The following is a 15,761-nucleotide window of genomic DNA, read 5'->3' as shown; positions in this document are numbered from 1 at the left end:
ATTCATACAAAGCAGCATCTGCACAGAATTCTTGAGAGTTTTATCCCTCTCTTTGTAGATGGCTGGGCCCCAGTCACTGCAGTGTGTTTTTTCCTTTTCCCCACTTGTGAATGCCCTTGCAAAGTGAGCTTCAATAGCAAATCACTTTAACTTTTCCTTCCTTTTTGGAATATAATAGAAGAGCTGTGGCCCAGGAGAGCACTGGCTTAGCAGCCCATCATGGAGACTGTGAAATGACACTTCCTTCCTCCCCACCCTCTGTCCAGGTAGAAAACACGATCTGGTTGGAAAAGAATAAAAAGTACCTTCCCAGCTCCCACATTGACACAACAGAGCCCTTTCGTAAAATAAAGGCAATGTTTGGAGAAATACAGTTCATTCTATTGTCACTTTCTTCCACTGCCAAAACGAATGATGTGGCAAGTCCTTGTTGGACTTTGGATAGAACTTGTAGAATGCTGGAGAGCTACAGAAAGGGCCCACCGCCTGCTCAGCCCCCAGTTCTGGCTGGCTGGATGATAATTTGCTGAAAATGTGAAGAGTGTGTGTGTGTGTGTGTGCACGCGCGCTGGGCAGGGCACCTGCTAGGAGGATGTATTGTGTTGCTGTTACAACCTCCCTGGTACTTGGGCTCTGCTTCTCTGAGTATGTGCACCTTCCAGTCAGAGGTGTGACTGTAGCACATGTAGATAGAATCATAGAACAGTAGAATTGGAAGGCACCTTGAGAGGTCATCAAATCCAGTGCCTTGCTGTCAGAGCAGGATCAAGCACCATCTAGATCATCCCTACTAGCTATTTATCTAACCTGTTCTTAAATGTCTCCAATGATGGAGACTCTACAACCACCATAGGCAATTTATTCCAGTAGTTAACCACTCTGACAGTCAGGAAATTTTTCCTAATATTCAACCTAAACCTTCTTTGCTGTAATTTAAGTCCATTCCTTCTTATCCTATCGCCAGAGACTAAGGAGAATTATTTTTCTCCCTTCTCCTTGTAACCCTGTTTTAGGTACTTGAAAACCACTATCATGTCCCCTTTCAGCATTCTCTTTTCAAAACTAAACAAACCCAGTTCTTTGAGTTTTCTCTCATAGATCATATTTTCTAGATCTTTAATCATTTCATTTGCTCTTCCCTGGACCCACACCATTTTCTCCACATCTTTCCTAAAATGTGGCGCCCAGAACTCAACACAATAGTCCAACTGAAGCCCAACCAGTGCAGAGCAGAGTGGAAGAATTACTTCTCATGTCTTGCTTACAATACTCCTGTTCATGCCTCTCACAATCATGTTTGCTTTTTTGCAACAGTGGCATGCTCTCGAGTCATATTTAGCTTGTGGTCCACTACAACCCCTAGATCCCTTTCTGCAGTACTCCTTCCTAGATGTAACCCAACTAGCTTGCATAACAATAGCAGGGAAGTCACAGCAGCCTGGGCAGCAACATTATCTGTAGAAAACCTTCTCAGGATGCTGGATGTGGACGCAAGTTTCCAGCCTGTGTTGCCACTCATGCTGCATCAGAATCGCTACTGTTTAACTACTTTAAGTCATAGTTAGTTTGGGTATGTCTACACGTATGGCAGTCACACCTGTGATTGCAGTGTAACATATCCTAAACCTCAAATGAACTTCATTCAGTGCTAAGGATAACAAAGCGAGAGAAGGACGTGAATATTTTTTCCCCAAGTATGTTACTTGTCTCTGCTGGACAGGAATCTTTTATGTCAGGTCTACCCAGTTGTGCTGCGATCTCTCAAGGGATGTAGTAAAGGACCCATTACAGCAAGAAAACAAAATCCTGGAGAATACACTCCAGAGAAGGATGAGTTGTGAATTTGTCTAGATATGCCTTACTAGCCGCCTTCAATACCAGATTATTCTCATCCTATAAGGAGGAACCAGCCATCTAATAGAGGAATGGAGTTAGAATTGCTTGTCAGAGCTTGGTCCTTTCCAGTCCTCCCTTACACCAGTCTCACTCTGGTTTATTTAGCAAGCTGCTTGAGGGCAGTCAAGAATGGCAGTGGTATGCTGGAGAGAGAAAGGTTTTTGGAAATTAGAAATGCTGCTGCAGAAGCCCCACTTCTGAAATATTTTGAGTTAAACAAAGAACCCCCGGTCTCAGGCAATGCAAGCTCGCATAGGTTGGAGACTGCCGTTCTGCAAGAGGCTTGCCTAGCTGGTTAAGCTTCCTAATCACAACAGAGCCATGCTTGGTGTGCTCAGATTGAAAAAGAAATGGTTTTGAACATTTTTAGAAGTATATTTACCAGTTGAAATCAATCAAGACAGAAACAGGCCATAAGTCACTGGAATTTATATTACACAAACTAATGTGCAGAGCACTACCTAGACTTCAGAGAATGAGTATGAAAAGGCAAAAGTTCTCATTAAATATAAAATATGGCCCCAATAAAGCAAATTCATATGAGAGAGGTGCTTTTAAGAGTGTCTAGAAATAGGAAAGGAAGGAAGTTCAGGAAGGGGAATTGGATGTAAATATGATTCAAGTACAACACAGGTTTTCAGAACTAAACTTGAGCTGTTCAATCAAGGAACACAAAAAGTGTCAGCATTACAGTGACGTGAGAGGGTAGTGCTAGATGAGCAGCCACCAGAAAAAGCCCAGGCATCCTCAAGCATAAAATGTTTTCTTGAGCTATACAGATGAAATTGCTTCATATAACAGGACTGTTTACAAGGGTTTGGTGTCATAACACTCGAACAGCATCAAGTGAGAAATTCTAAGCATAACCCACAGTGCCCACCTGGGTACTGAAAAGTGTCAGAAGAGGCCTGTGACATCCATTTCTGGCCAGCTGTAAATGTTGTCGCTGAAGGCAAATTATCCAAGTGAGAATGTATAGTTCATGTCGGTAACAGTGTGCAAAGCAATCATTGAAACTACAAGAGATTCCTCTTGGCCAGAGCTATTTGAATTAGTAAGGAAAGATTGCCTCTTATTAGGGGACCAATATTTATTTTTGTGCAAATTATTGCACAACACATTGAAAAGCAATGCAGCAATGAATTCTAAATCACAGTTTGCGGCCATGGGATTCTAGCTGAGTTAGTAATGGCTCACAATTCATGAGGGGCTCATGTCAGCAATGCTTGTTGATACATCAGTTCAAGCACACCTTGTCAATCAAAAGTCAATAACAAACAGGAAATAACTTGATAAAACTGAGTTGGTGATTATATAAGTATAATATAAAGGATCCAGATTTAGTATTTTTGGACTAGTGAAGCATGGCTCACAACACTTTATTAGCATTACAAGTTCAAAGACTCATGAGCAAAGGGACAAAAATCTTAATGCCAATATCTAATTAACTTGCGGCATCAAAGGCAATTACCTCTGAAGTAGCAAAGGAAGAACTATGCACAAGGAAACAAGAACAAAAGAAGGTGTCTGACAAACTAACAAGGTGACAACTTTAACACCCCAAACTGATGTCATATAAGCTGTGTCTACACGTGCACGCTACTTCGAAGTAGCGGCACTAACTTCGAAATAGCGCCCGTTGCGGCTACACGCGTCGGGCGCTATTTCGAAGTTAACTTCGACGTTAGGCGGTGAGACGTCGAAGTCGCTAACCTCATGAGGGGATCGGCATAGCGCCCTACTTCGACGTTCAACGTTGAAGTAGGGACCGTGTAGACGATCCGCGTCCTGCAACGTCGAAATTGCCGGGTCCTCCACGGCAGCCATCAGCTGGGGGGTTGAGAGATGCTCTCTCTCCAGCTCCTGCGGGGCTCTATGGTCACTGTGGGCAGCAGCCCTTAGCCCAGGGCTTCTGGCTGCTGCTGCGGCAGCTGGGGATCCATGCTGCAGGCACAGGGTCTGCAACCAGTTGTTGGCTCTGTGGATCTTGTGTTGTTTAGTGCAACTGTGTCTGGGAGGGGCCCTTTAAGGGAGCGGCTTGCTGTTGAGTCCGCCCTGTGACCTTGTCTGCAGCTGTGCCTGGCACCCTTATTTCGATGTGTGCTACTTTGGCGTGTAGACGTTCCCTCGCAGCGCCTATTTCGATGTGGTGCCGCACAACGTCGAAGTTGAACATCGACGTTGCCAGCCCTGGAGGACGTGTAGACGTTATTCATCGAAATAGCCTATTTCGATGTCGCCACATCGAAATAAGCTATTTCGGTGTTGGCTTCACGTGTAGACGTAGCCATAATCATCTATTTATCAACCAGTCCTACAAGAAGGACCTGTATTACAGTCTTCAGGTGGTGATATTCTTATGGTTGTTCTTCTCATCAAACAAGATCCTAACCACTTCTCCTTAGCTTTTCTAATAATTCCTGCAGTCACCATTTTCTTCTTCATTTCTATTTCTGTTTTTCTAGGAGGATGTTTCCAGCCATGAGAGTGAAAATTACAGGCTTAGACCCTCACCAGCAGTATTACATAGCCATGGACATTGTGCCTGTTGATAACAAGAGATACAGGTGAGACTGCCAAGGTCAGAATGAGGAACGGCACAAAAGCTAGACTCAGCATACAAAAGAGTGAGCGCCCAGGAAAAACATTCATCACTATAGACAAGTGTAAAGGTATATGCTTCCATCAGAGACAGATTGGATCAGATCTCCATCAGGTGTAAATCAGCATCACTTCATTGTCATCAGTACTGCTATGGTGATTTACACTGTCTGAACACTGATCCATGTTACTGAGGGTCTCACTGACTCAGGGTATTAATACATCCCCCAGCTTGCATTTCTGGAGATCAGGATTCAAACCCTGCTGTCTGAGTCAAGTAACACACAAAGTTTCTCTTTAGTCTCTGTCTGCTTGTGGGCTTTTTGCAATTAACCAAGACAAGCAATCACTCCCCAAGACAGCCAGGGTCTGGGCAATCAGTGACTGAAATAGCAGGGAGTGCTGCCGGTCAGGACTATGCTACATTTGCAGTTCTGTATTTAGGATGCAGCCTTGAAGTAGCAGGTGACACAGGCCCTGAGCCTCTCAGGCATTTGAATTTCCATCCAAATAGAATTTGACGCAAAGCACAAATTAAAGAAATCCTGTCATCATCTAGCAAATAAATGCATTGTTCACCATTTTCTAACATAGTAAAAATGTAAAATTTAAGAATCAGAAGAAACATATGTGAAGATATAATTGCTTAAATAAATGTGTGTAGATACAGTTTATCCTCCAGTAGTGAAGAGAGGTATCCAGTTTAGCGTAAAGGCTATATTTAGTGCATATCAACATGTTTTAATGGCTACCAACCCGTGAGAGTCATCTTCTCTTTAGGAAAAGAACTTACAAGCATAAATGCAAAACAAGATAAAAATAGATGGCTTCAATTGAGATGTAAAACACAATTAAAATCAGTGATTTAAATCTTTTTGAGTCAGATCAATCCAACCTTAATGTATGTGCTGAACAGGTCAGTCCACAAGGTTCCCCTTGCCCCCATAATCTGCCTTCGAGCATTAGTGATGTACTCAGCAGTATTTTGATAGACTCCTCTTCCAGCACAGAGAGAGTTAAAGAGCCAGGACAGCACATGTGGCAGAGCTGTAGAGCTGGAAGCAACTGGAAAGGTGGTTTCAATAAGGAACCTCTCAGCCACTCATTCGGTTTGATTATCTGGCTTGCATTTGCAAGGAGAAAGGTTGCAGTAAAGCACATCCCCCCTCTGTCCAGGAGGCCTTGGCACATGCATGGCTGAGTGGAGGGGAAGGAGAGCCCTGGAAATGTTCCTCCTTCGCTGGCTTGAGGGTTTCTTAGCTGTAAAGATTTCCCCCTCTCTCTCAGGTACGTGTATCACAGCTCCAAGTGGATGGTGGCTGGCAATGCTGATTCCCCTGTGCCTCCCAGGGTGTACATCCACCCTGACTCGCTGGCTTCTGGCGACACTTGGATGAGGCAGGTTGTCAGTTTTGACAAACTCAAACTGACCAACAACGAGCTTGATGATCAAGGCCACGTAAGTCAGAAGTGAACCCCATGGCACTTCTTCAGCCCTGGGTTGTACCCTCCCCACCTCCATGCCAGAGAGGTAGAGAGCTTCTCAGCCCTGCTGCTCCAGGCCCAGGATTGCAGCCATTCCCCACAAAGGTCAAAAAGTATCTTGCCCAACCCCCGTGTGTCCATCCTGGGACACCGCCTAACCCCACCGCTGTGCAAGCCCTTGTCCCGCAGGGGTCCCTTCAGACAGGAGCTCAGTTTTCTTTGGGTGGCTGCGGCTAGAGATGCCCCGTGGATGCCTCGCTAGCTGAATCTCTCTCAATCGTCAAGCAAGCATAAAGACAGTGCAGTTGTATGACAATAGGCTAAGACCTGGGATTCGTTAGCCACCCGCCACCCCCATGTAGTAGTTATGGGCCTAACATATGTGCTTTGAAGGCAACTCATTTCCCTCCTCTTCTTTGTTTAAAGATAATCCTACATTCAATGCACAAGTATCAGCCTCGAGTCCATGTGATCCGCAAGGACTTCAGCAGTGACCTGTCTCCTACAAAACCAGTCCCTGCAGGTGATGGAGTGAAAACCTTCAACTTCCCTGAGACGGTCTTCACCACAGTGACAGCCTATCAGAACCAGCAGGTAAAGCAGTGTCCCTGGCACCCATCAGCCCCTTCACTGGCAGTGTTCCCCCCTGTGTTTATAAAAATTGTAGCATGCTCAGCGTCTCTGTGAGACTGAAATCCGGGGAACGACAGCCCAAAGAATAGATACACTTTAAGGGCAGTTAAACTCTGTCTTCACTGCAATAAAAAGATGGCGAGCTATCAAGCTGCAAAATTCCAGTGGAGGCAGTGCACTGTAGGATTCTCCTGAGCTAGTTAGGAGATGTCAAGGGTCACTGGCAAGGGGAGGGGGCAAGGAGAGATGAGGGCAGTTGCGATTTAAAAGGGCTCAGGCGTCTGGGTTACCATCACTGCAACAGTGCCAGGAGCAGCAGTGGCCAGAGCCCTGGACCCTTAGATAGCCATCAGAGCCCGGTGCAGGGTGGTCCAGGTGGCACAATGCTGAAGGCTGGCTGGGGGACACTAGCCCCTAGCTCTGCCCTTTCTGCCTGAGGCTCCACCCCTTGCAGAGGTGGGGCCTGGAGCTGAATCTCCCCGCCCCAGCAATGCCCAAGCTCAGTGATGTCTGTTGCCAGCCCTGGGAAGGTCAACCAGGATGGGGAGGAGAGAAGGAGGATACTGTTGACCTCACCGAGCTGCCTTGTAGTCAAAACCAGTGGGACGTACCATGGGATAGCTAAAACGTCTTAGCGAATGCCTACACAGCAAAGAAAAACCCCTGGAGCCAAGTCTCAGAGCTCAGGTCAATTAACTCAGGCTAGTAGGCTTTGGGCTGTGGGGCTAAAAATAGCAGTGCAGGCATTCCTTCCTGGCTACACCCTCACCCCATCTCAGCTCCTGGAGTCCATCTTGAGCCCAAACATCTATACTGCTATTTGTTGCCCTGGCTGAGCCCAAGTCAGCTGACCCAGGCTCAGCATTGTGAGGGCTTTCCCCCCCGCCCCCCCGCAATGTGGACATACTCTTAGCTATTCCCTGGTAAAAACACACAGGTTTTTTGACAGTGAAAACAAAAATAGTCAGATGAAGGAAGTGGGACCACTGTGCATAGTAACTTTCAATGGCTTAATGATTTACTTACAAGTACAATACACATACAAGTATGTCATGCTAGATCCAGGACCCTGTCACTTTCCACAGGGAGGGACATATGTTACCTCAGTTACCCTCAGAAAAGGGTGTTGCCACATGAGAGGAAGGCCTGGCAGTGCAGGGGCTAAATAGAGCCTGATTGCACAGTTAGCCCCACCCCCTTTCACCTGCAGCCAGTGTCAGGCCTGGAGGCAGGATAAAAGGAAGGAATCTAGTCCGGTTCAGGGCTGACCTGCATCCTCTGGCGGCTGATCCGGGGCAGCGCTAGCTCAGGCTGGCTCTGGCACTCACTGGTACTGAGCTAGAGCTGCCCCCAGCTCGGCCTCCAGAGGACGCAGTCTCTGAACCCTCCCCCAGGCGCAAAGGGTGAGAATCCTGGGGATACCCTGCCCACATAAGGAGGGGAAAACTTGACTGTGCGGGCCACGCCCCAAACTGAAGCTACATCCTTTAGTGAGTGGATACCTCAGGCCCCTAGGTACTGTGGGGAGCTAGCCACTAGGCCACCCTACCCTAGTGGGACCCGCTTACCCCATGATGAATTTGCAATCAGGAGAACTAGTTATTCCTGGAATAGATAATGCTTCAATTGTGGACTAACCAGGTCCCTTAACTCAGACTTTTAAACATCCTGAAATGGTATCTTAGCCCAAGTTGTTCATTTGTGTTGTAGTAGCCATACCTGTAGTCGTGAACAAGGAGCTGTAGAAACGTAGAAGCAAAATACGGTCCCTGCCCCAGGCAGTTTACCATGGAGAGCTGTGTTTATTCGCTCGAGCAAGTGGGCATTCTAGATCTAGTAAGGAAATTGTTATAAATCATTTATATAGCATTCCATATTTTATTCTAATTAGAAATGACTTTAGAAAGCTGTTTTGAAGGATATGAATTTCTGGAGACCAAAAGAAAAATAAGACAACGCAAGCAGTTGAGGTTTTTAACTACGATGGGAAGTTTTGAAGCAGAATGACCAATTCTGTATTACCCAAAACACACCTTAATGAAAATCTGGTTCACTCTTTCATTCTTCCCTGGCTTGCAGAGAAAAATTGGTGCTCTTTCTGTAACTACAGAACTCTGCTCTGAGTAAGTGCTTGAGAGATGTAGGTTGGGGTTAAAGAGTGGAGTCTAGTTGTCCAGCGGAAAAAGGAAGGAGAGCTAACTGGTTCACAAATCCCATGCTGATGGCAACTTTGCTTTCTAAAGACTTTACCTTCAAAGGGATGGATTCGGTAGAAATTCCTACCAACAGCTCAAGCATGTGACCCATAAGGCAGAAAGTGGAGAGTGGTTGGAATGAAGTCTTTACTGGGGCCCAAAGTGGGTATTACTGTCTTGAGAGGAGGTGAGATCTGACTGTCAAGATAATGTGCTGATCCCTGTAGCATCCCAGCTCTAAATTAAAGCTACTCTTTCCAGATGGAAATGCCAAGGTGTCAGTACGAATGGTCTCCCTTATCAGAATGAATAGTCCCAAGGTGCCAGGAGTGTTACCCTGCAAGAGGGAAGGAGATGACAATTACATTAACTGCAGTTAGCATTTTGGTTGTGAGAATGTATGTATGTCACATGACAAATGCCCCAAGCTCCTTTAAAGTCCTGATTCTGGGAAGCAGGGTAGAATTGCAGACAGTGAGTTGAATGTGAGCTCAGTTCCTGAATATGAATGAAAGTTTGAAAGCCACGCAAGGGGACACGCTGACCACAGCACAGACAGTGATTCTCAAATGCTTTGATTCTGGAGATCACTTTGTACCCTTTGAATGCTTAGGAGAATGTTAATTTGGATCCTCAGCTCAGTAAAAGGACCTTTCATTTACCATCTTTGCATGAAAACAATAATTTGTGCTGGGACCAGAATGTCAATTTTAATGTAATGTCTCAGCACTTAACACAGCATGTGAGGTGAGATGTCATAACAGAAAAAGTCCTATGCAGGGTGCCAGTACCATGGTGGTCCAGTTATACATCATAAACAGAATCACAAACTGGAACGGCAACATGAACCAGCATGAACGGAAAAACCTGATACTGTAGCCCGACTTGACAGGAAAGCATGGCCTGCCGTTTGCCACTATAGATTGCTGGGATGAAAAAATTTGTTTTAAGATAAAAATAGAAAGGAAGAGACATTTTTCATCTTTGACAGTTTGCAGACAATAACATTGTAGCCACAATCTTCAGGAATCGCTCCTCTTTTCAATGGAATAGAGTCATATTTAAATGTTAAACAACCTTGACAGAAGTGAAAATATCATTTCAAAACATTCAAGGGAGTTTGTCACATTTTATTAATTACTACAAAATGTTTAGATAGTATCATAGAACTTTACAGAACAGAGGACATATTCCCTTCTGCAAAGAGCTTTCAATCTTGTTGTACTTTTATGGCATCTGAAGATTTTGTATGTTGGGAAATGAATAAAAAGGGATTGGCTGTTTTCCTTTCGTTCTGAAATGCCTCTTAAAATCCCACTACTTCTCTGAAACCTTCCAGCTGCAAGATGATGTGTGTGGTGTAGGATCCTTGATAGATTAGACTGATGGATGTTTGAACTGTTCTCCCAAGCCTTGCCATGTGGGGCTGGGATCATGACTTGCCTCTTCCACAATCTGTCAGGAGGCATCTCCACTTTTTTGGCAAAACTGGACATTTGTCCCATACCTCTTGCCGACTGGTCATCAAAGGCAACAGCAAACAGGACAAATGCCCACTTCAGTCAAAACAGTTAGTACTTCCAGGATAGAGCTTAAAAAAGGGGCCATTCCAGTCAAAACAGGACATGTGGTCACCCTACGATAGTGTCTTGGGATGTAGGAGGAGATAGGTTCTGTTCCTAATCAGTCAGGTTCTCACTTACGGTGAGAGAGTTCATTGAGTCAAATCCAAGGCTGGCTCTAGCCCTACCATTGAAAACTGTTGGACCTTTGATTTCTTGCCTGGATGAGGTTTCCTGTGCTATGCAGGAGGTGAGATTAAATTTTCATAATGAATCCTTCTGGCCTTAAAAGGCAAGGACCTCTACTGCTTTAGGTCTTATTTTTCCTATTTTCAGTTAGGAGCCTTTGGGGTGTGTCACACTGGGGAACACATTGCAGCCCAGTGAGGAATTGTGCCCACTACTTGCCATTAGACCTGGTTGTTAGGACAGTGCTTTGCCATTGTACCTTCCACTGGCAAACAACCTTCCAGCAGGCAAGTCACATCCTGGTGTTTGTATATAGCTGCTTATTCTGGAGGGAATTCTGTGACAAAAAATTAAAAATTTGGCACACAATTTAAAAATTCTGCACACAATGTTTTAAAATTCTGCAAAATCCTTCAAATTCTGCTTGTCAAAGTAATCACATTGGTTTAAATTATTTTGGTAATTTATTTCAATATACCTACCAGCAAGTATGTCTGTAATAATACAGACAAAAATTCCTCTAGGGTTATTAGAGAAAACCCTGAAACAATCCACTTCCAGATTCTCTGCCCCACCATCCTACCTCCAGAACCTAGCAGAACACCAGACACTCATAACCCTTCACCCCGCCAAGAGTCCAGGCATCCAGAAGGCGAAACAGCTTGCTGCTAGGTCCCAGGCTTGCATGGAGTTTCCTGTAGCCTGTCACCTCCTTTCTTCAGGGTGTGCTGGCAGCTGCAGCTCCCAGAACCCTCCTTGTCTCCCTCCTCCCAGCAGTATCTTCTGCTTGTGAGCTGAGCTCTGCCAAAGGCCCCTCTTGGCTGTCAGCAGCTCTACCGCCCATTTCTGGGGCGGTAGGAAGAATTTCTGCCCACCTGACATTAATTTTGCAAAATTCTGCATTGACCAGTGATGCAGAACTCCCCCATGACTAATAGCTGTGTCCCTGGTCCAATGGCTGTCAGCAACATTCCAGTCACATTCTGGCTTCCACCAGCCTCCTTAGTTACTACTTGCAGGGTAACCCCAACACATTTTCAAAAAATCACGTGTTCTGCAGTGTCCAGCTATCTTCTGGGCAGTTCAGATATTAAAGCTTCATTGCCCTTGTAAAGCATTAACATGCAACTGTTTGCAGCTTTAACTGAAGTTACCAACCAGTTTAGTTTAAACACAGCACTTCATTAGTTCAGATTAAAAATAAAACAAGCTCAGTTAGCTACAAAGAGAGAGGATTTACAGGAGTACAGGTAAAAGGTATTAAATTTAGAAATGATTACAAAAAAGGTAAAATTCTTCCTTGTAGCTCAGACTTAAGCTACACTTGGTTCAAGATCAAATCCTTACCACAGGCTCTAGGCAACCTGGTTGACCAAATTGTCAGTCACAGTCTCCCCATAGAGTCAAAGGGATGGGGGTCTTGTCTTGTTCAGTGAAAGGAGAGAAAACCTTGGGTGTTTTTGCCCCTCACTTTTATAGTCCAGTCAACCCTTGCAATGTATGTTCCTGAGACTACCCCTCAATAAAGCTAATTCCAGCTGTGAGGATGGAGACATGGGGTCTGATGGTGGAAGAGGTTCTATGCTGTGGTTTGCTGAAATGCAGATTGAACCATTCCTGCCCACCTTTGTTGCCAAGGAACTTGACAGGTTATTGTCAATCAACTTTGATGACACCTGACCAGTGAGATCAGCTGGTTTGTTTTTATTTGAGAAGCCAGCACACCCAGTCCCCCAACTTGTCTAGTAAACATCTTGCAGTCATAATTTCAGCTTATGTTTATAACTGATAATGTGCATTTCATACCTACATTACGGAAGAATATTGGTTATCAGTATTGGAATATTGGTTAGTTTTTTAACAAGGCCTATTTTGCACAATGATTATTGCACACATATATAGGTTGTGAATATTTAGAGAGCAGATCTCTGACCGCTTCCAGTCTGTAGTGCAGTGCCACATACGTTATAGCAGGAGGTAACTAACAAGAATGTCCTCTGGTGAGACACACACCTGAATGATTTCTAAGAGATTCTGATTATTTAGTTTGAGGCAGAGACCAGAGAACTGGGTTGGAAACCAGCTCTACTCCATTCCTTTTAACCTTCATCATCTGACACTTGAACTCATGCCAAAGCTTATTCTAAGGTCTGACATGTGCTGGTAAGTTTCTGTCATTTTCATTTTCCTGTCAAGGGGGAAAATGCTCAAAATACAATGCAGAAGGCAGTGATCCACAGGAGAGGAAGTGTCAGAAATCACAGCCTTCTCTTGTTAGATTTGCAGCCCAGTTTTGCACAATGAAAGTGTCACTTTGACTCCTGTTATTTCTCTGCTGAAGTCAAGGGAATGGAGCTAAACAAGACTGACTACAGATCAAAGATCCATACCTATCAGCAATATTGTTAGTGCATTCATGTTTTGTCTCTGGGATGCTGTTGGGTTATTTTGTATGTACCCTGCAGCCCCAAGTTGTCTTTATCCTGAAACAAATACAAAACACAACCAGGATGATTGCTATCAGAACGGCCATGGAAGCTAATTAACTCAACGCTGAGTAATTATAAATCACCAACCATCAGGAAGCAGAGTTAACAACTTTATAACCTTCTTGCTGGTATCATCCTGGGTTTAGCAGTTCTGCCTGATCTCTTAAAGCTGTATTCTTGTTTTGGTGCTGCCTTTTCTTTTCAGCATTGTTTGCAAGGTTAGTAAATAGAAAATAAAAATATGTTGGGTGACTAGAAGCAGCATATATTAGGGCACTGAAGGTAGTTTAGTTGCTCTCAAAATAAATGTCTTGAAAAAGCTCCTGATTCTCCATTCCTTCCTTTGCAGATCACTAGATTAAAAATTGACCGAAACCCTTTTGCTAAAGGATTCAGAGATTCTGGGAGAAACAGGTAAGATCTCGTTTATCTTTCCTTCTGTTTTACTCATTCTTCCTTTATAACCCTCACACTCTTTTTCATCCTTAATAAGTCCCAGAAAAATCACATTGTTGTGTGATTCTATTTTGCAGAAGAAGAAAGTTGCTATAGACTAGTTACTGTAGAAATTAGGAGTGCTGTTTTAATTTGCCTAAACACATCGGCAGTGTACTGGTTGCTCCAGTAGAAAACACAGCAATAAGATTAAATCTTATTCCTCCTAAGTCAATTACTTCATTTTGCTGCTTATCTGTGAATATATTTCAGTTTGCCGGTATTTTCCAGGTAATGAGGGGCAGAACTCAATGCAGTGTTCTAGGCCTTGTTACACAAAATCCCTGCAAAGACATGAATATCATCTTCCCGTTTCAAGACATTATGTCTCAAAGTGCAATTGTTTGTTTTGCTGAGGTATGGGATTTCAAACTGATGCCAGAATTGTTGTCCTCTCTCCTATCATTGCTTCTTTCAGAACTATTGCTTCCCAGAGCACCTTCTTCTGTTTTGTTTGTTTCTCATGATTTTTCATGACAAGTATTAGCACTGAATTTTTTTCCAGGACAATTTTTATTTATTTTTTAATTTTGATCATGTATTAAATCTCTTTAAATACCTTTTGTATTCTGTTCCATTCTCTCAGAAGTTTATCTCCTCTCAAATTAGTATAATCTTTTGATTTAATTGCCATGCTCTTGTCTTTCTTTTCCAAGTCATTTATAACTATTATCTATTACTTCCATAGTACCATAATATATAGAGAGCTTTCCATAGTTTATGAAGATATAGTAAAATATTGTTGAGCTTTTAAAAAATAGGTGGTAAAATTGTTAGCAGCACAGAGAGGCTTTTATATGAGGAAAGACTAGCAAATTGATAACCAGAACATTTTGTCAGTCAGTGGTAGAGAAAGGAAATATATCATCAAAATCAATGGCAATGGACATTTTATAAACCATAAATCATGGTTTCGTGTTTTAGGGTTTTCCAGGGAAGTCCAGAATGCCTTGGAACATCTGACCTTTGATTAAATGTATCTTTTCCACCAAAAGACAGATGAGTCCTTGTATACCATAAAGGACTCCATGGATATCCTATGTTCCCTGGAAATATATATACACCTGTCCCAAAGAAAATTCCACAGGCAGTCCTACAAGCCTAAATAGATTGCTCAAGAATTTTCCCACCAACAGCCTTATGAGCCACCCCAGAGAAGAGAAAGAGTTTAAAAGTCATGTTTTCCTGCACCTTCTAGAATAACATCACCGACAACTATCCCATCCCCCCAACTTAACAATATCTGTGCTGAGCGTGTGAGAGAGCTGCACCAATAATGCCACTGTCTACAGATTCCCACGCATCTCCCCACCACTGGTGTGAAATAACAACACAAGTGTGTATGCAGTCAAATTCTTTTCTCTGTGATGGCACAGCTGAATGGGAAATTGAGGGCAGCAATGAGGTGTTCGTCTGGTGAATGTGGACGGTATGTGGAAAAGGTTGGGAGCTATTGAATCTTGCGGCTGAGTGACTTAAGGAAGCCCAAGAAATTGTAATGGGACTGTAGCTATGAACAGAGCTCAGAACATTCTCTGCTGATGTAAAGAGGAACTAAAGCTTTACGGTATTAAACATCAAAAGCCGTGTCTACACGTGCATGCTACTTTGAAGTAGCGGCACTAACTTTGAAATAGCGCCCGTCACGGCTACACGTGTCGGGCACTATTTCGAAGTTAACATCGACGTTAGGCGGCGAGTCGTCAAAGCCGCTAACCCCATGAAGGGATGGGAATAGCGCCCTACTTCGACGTTCAACGTCGAAGTAGGGACCGTGTAGTCGTTGCGCGTCCCGCAACATTGAAATTGTGGGGTCTGCCATGGTGGCCATCAGCTGAGGGGTTGAGAGATGCTCTCTCTCCAGCCCCTGTGGGGCTCTATGGTCATCGTGTGCAGCAGCCCTTAGCCCAGGGCTTCTGGCTGCTGCTGCGGCAGCTGGGGATCCATGCTGCAGGCACAGGGTCTGCAACCAGTTGTCGGCTCTGTGGATCTTGTGTAGTTTAGTGCAACTGTGTCTGGGAGGGGCCCTTTAAGGGAGTGGCTTGCTGTTGAGTCCGCCCTGTGACCCTGTCTGCAGCTGTGCCTGGCACCCTTATTTCGATGTGTGCTACTTTGGCATGTAGACGTTCCCTCGCAGCGCCTATTTCGATGTGGTGCTGCGCAATGTCGAAGTTGAACATCGACGTTGCCAGCCCTGGAGGACGTGTAGACGATAT

At 44.2% G+C, this 15,761-nt stretch overlaps 1 protein-coding gene across 2 annotated transcripts in view; it reads left to right on the top strand.

Moving 5' to 3' along the window:
• TBX15 (T-box transcription factor 15) overlaps positions 1-15,761 on the top strand; it is a 173,168-nt gene that overhangs the window by 82,547 nt on the left and 74,860 nt on the right. For both annotated transcript variants that reach the window (XM_075000977.1, XM_075000966.1), the window contains exons 3-6: positions 4,362-4,463; positions 5,785-5,956; positions 6,409-6,576; positions 13,400-13,464. In XM_075000977.1, the coding sequence (XP_074857078.1) occupies positions 4,362-4,463; positions 5,785-5,956; positions 6,409-6,576; positions 13,400-13,464 (507 nt within the window). The remainder of the gene's footprint in view (positions 1-4,361; positions 4,464-5,784; positions 5,957-6,408; positions 6,577-13,399; positions 13,465-15,761) is intronic.

Source organism: Carettochelys insculpta, chromosome 1 (genome assembly GCF_033958435.1).
Source record: "Carettochelys insculpta isolate YL-2023 chromosome 1, ASM3395843v1, whole genome shotgun sequence".
Lineage (NCBI taxonomy): Eukaryota > Metazoa > Chordata > Testudines > Carettochelyidae > Carettochelys > Carettochelys insculpta.
Note: the sequence above shows the minus strand (reverse complement) of the source record. Positions and strands in the feature narration are given on the sequence as shown.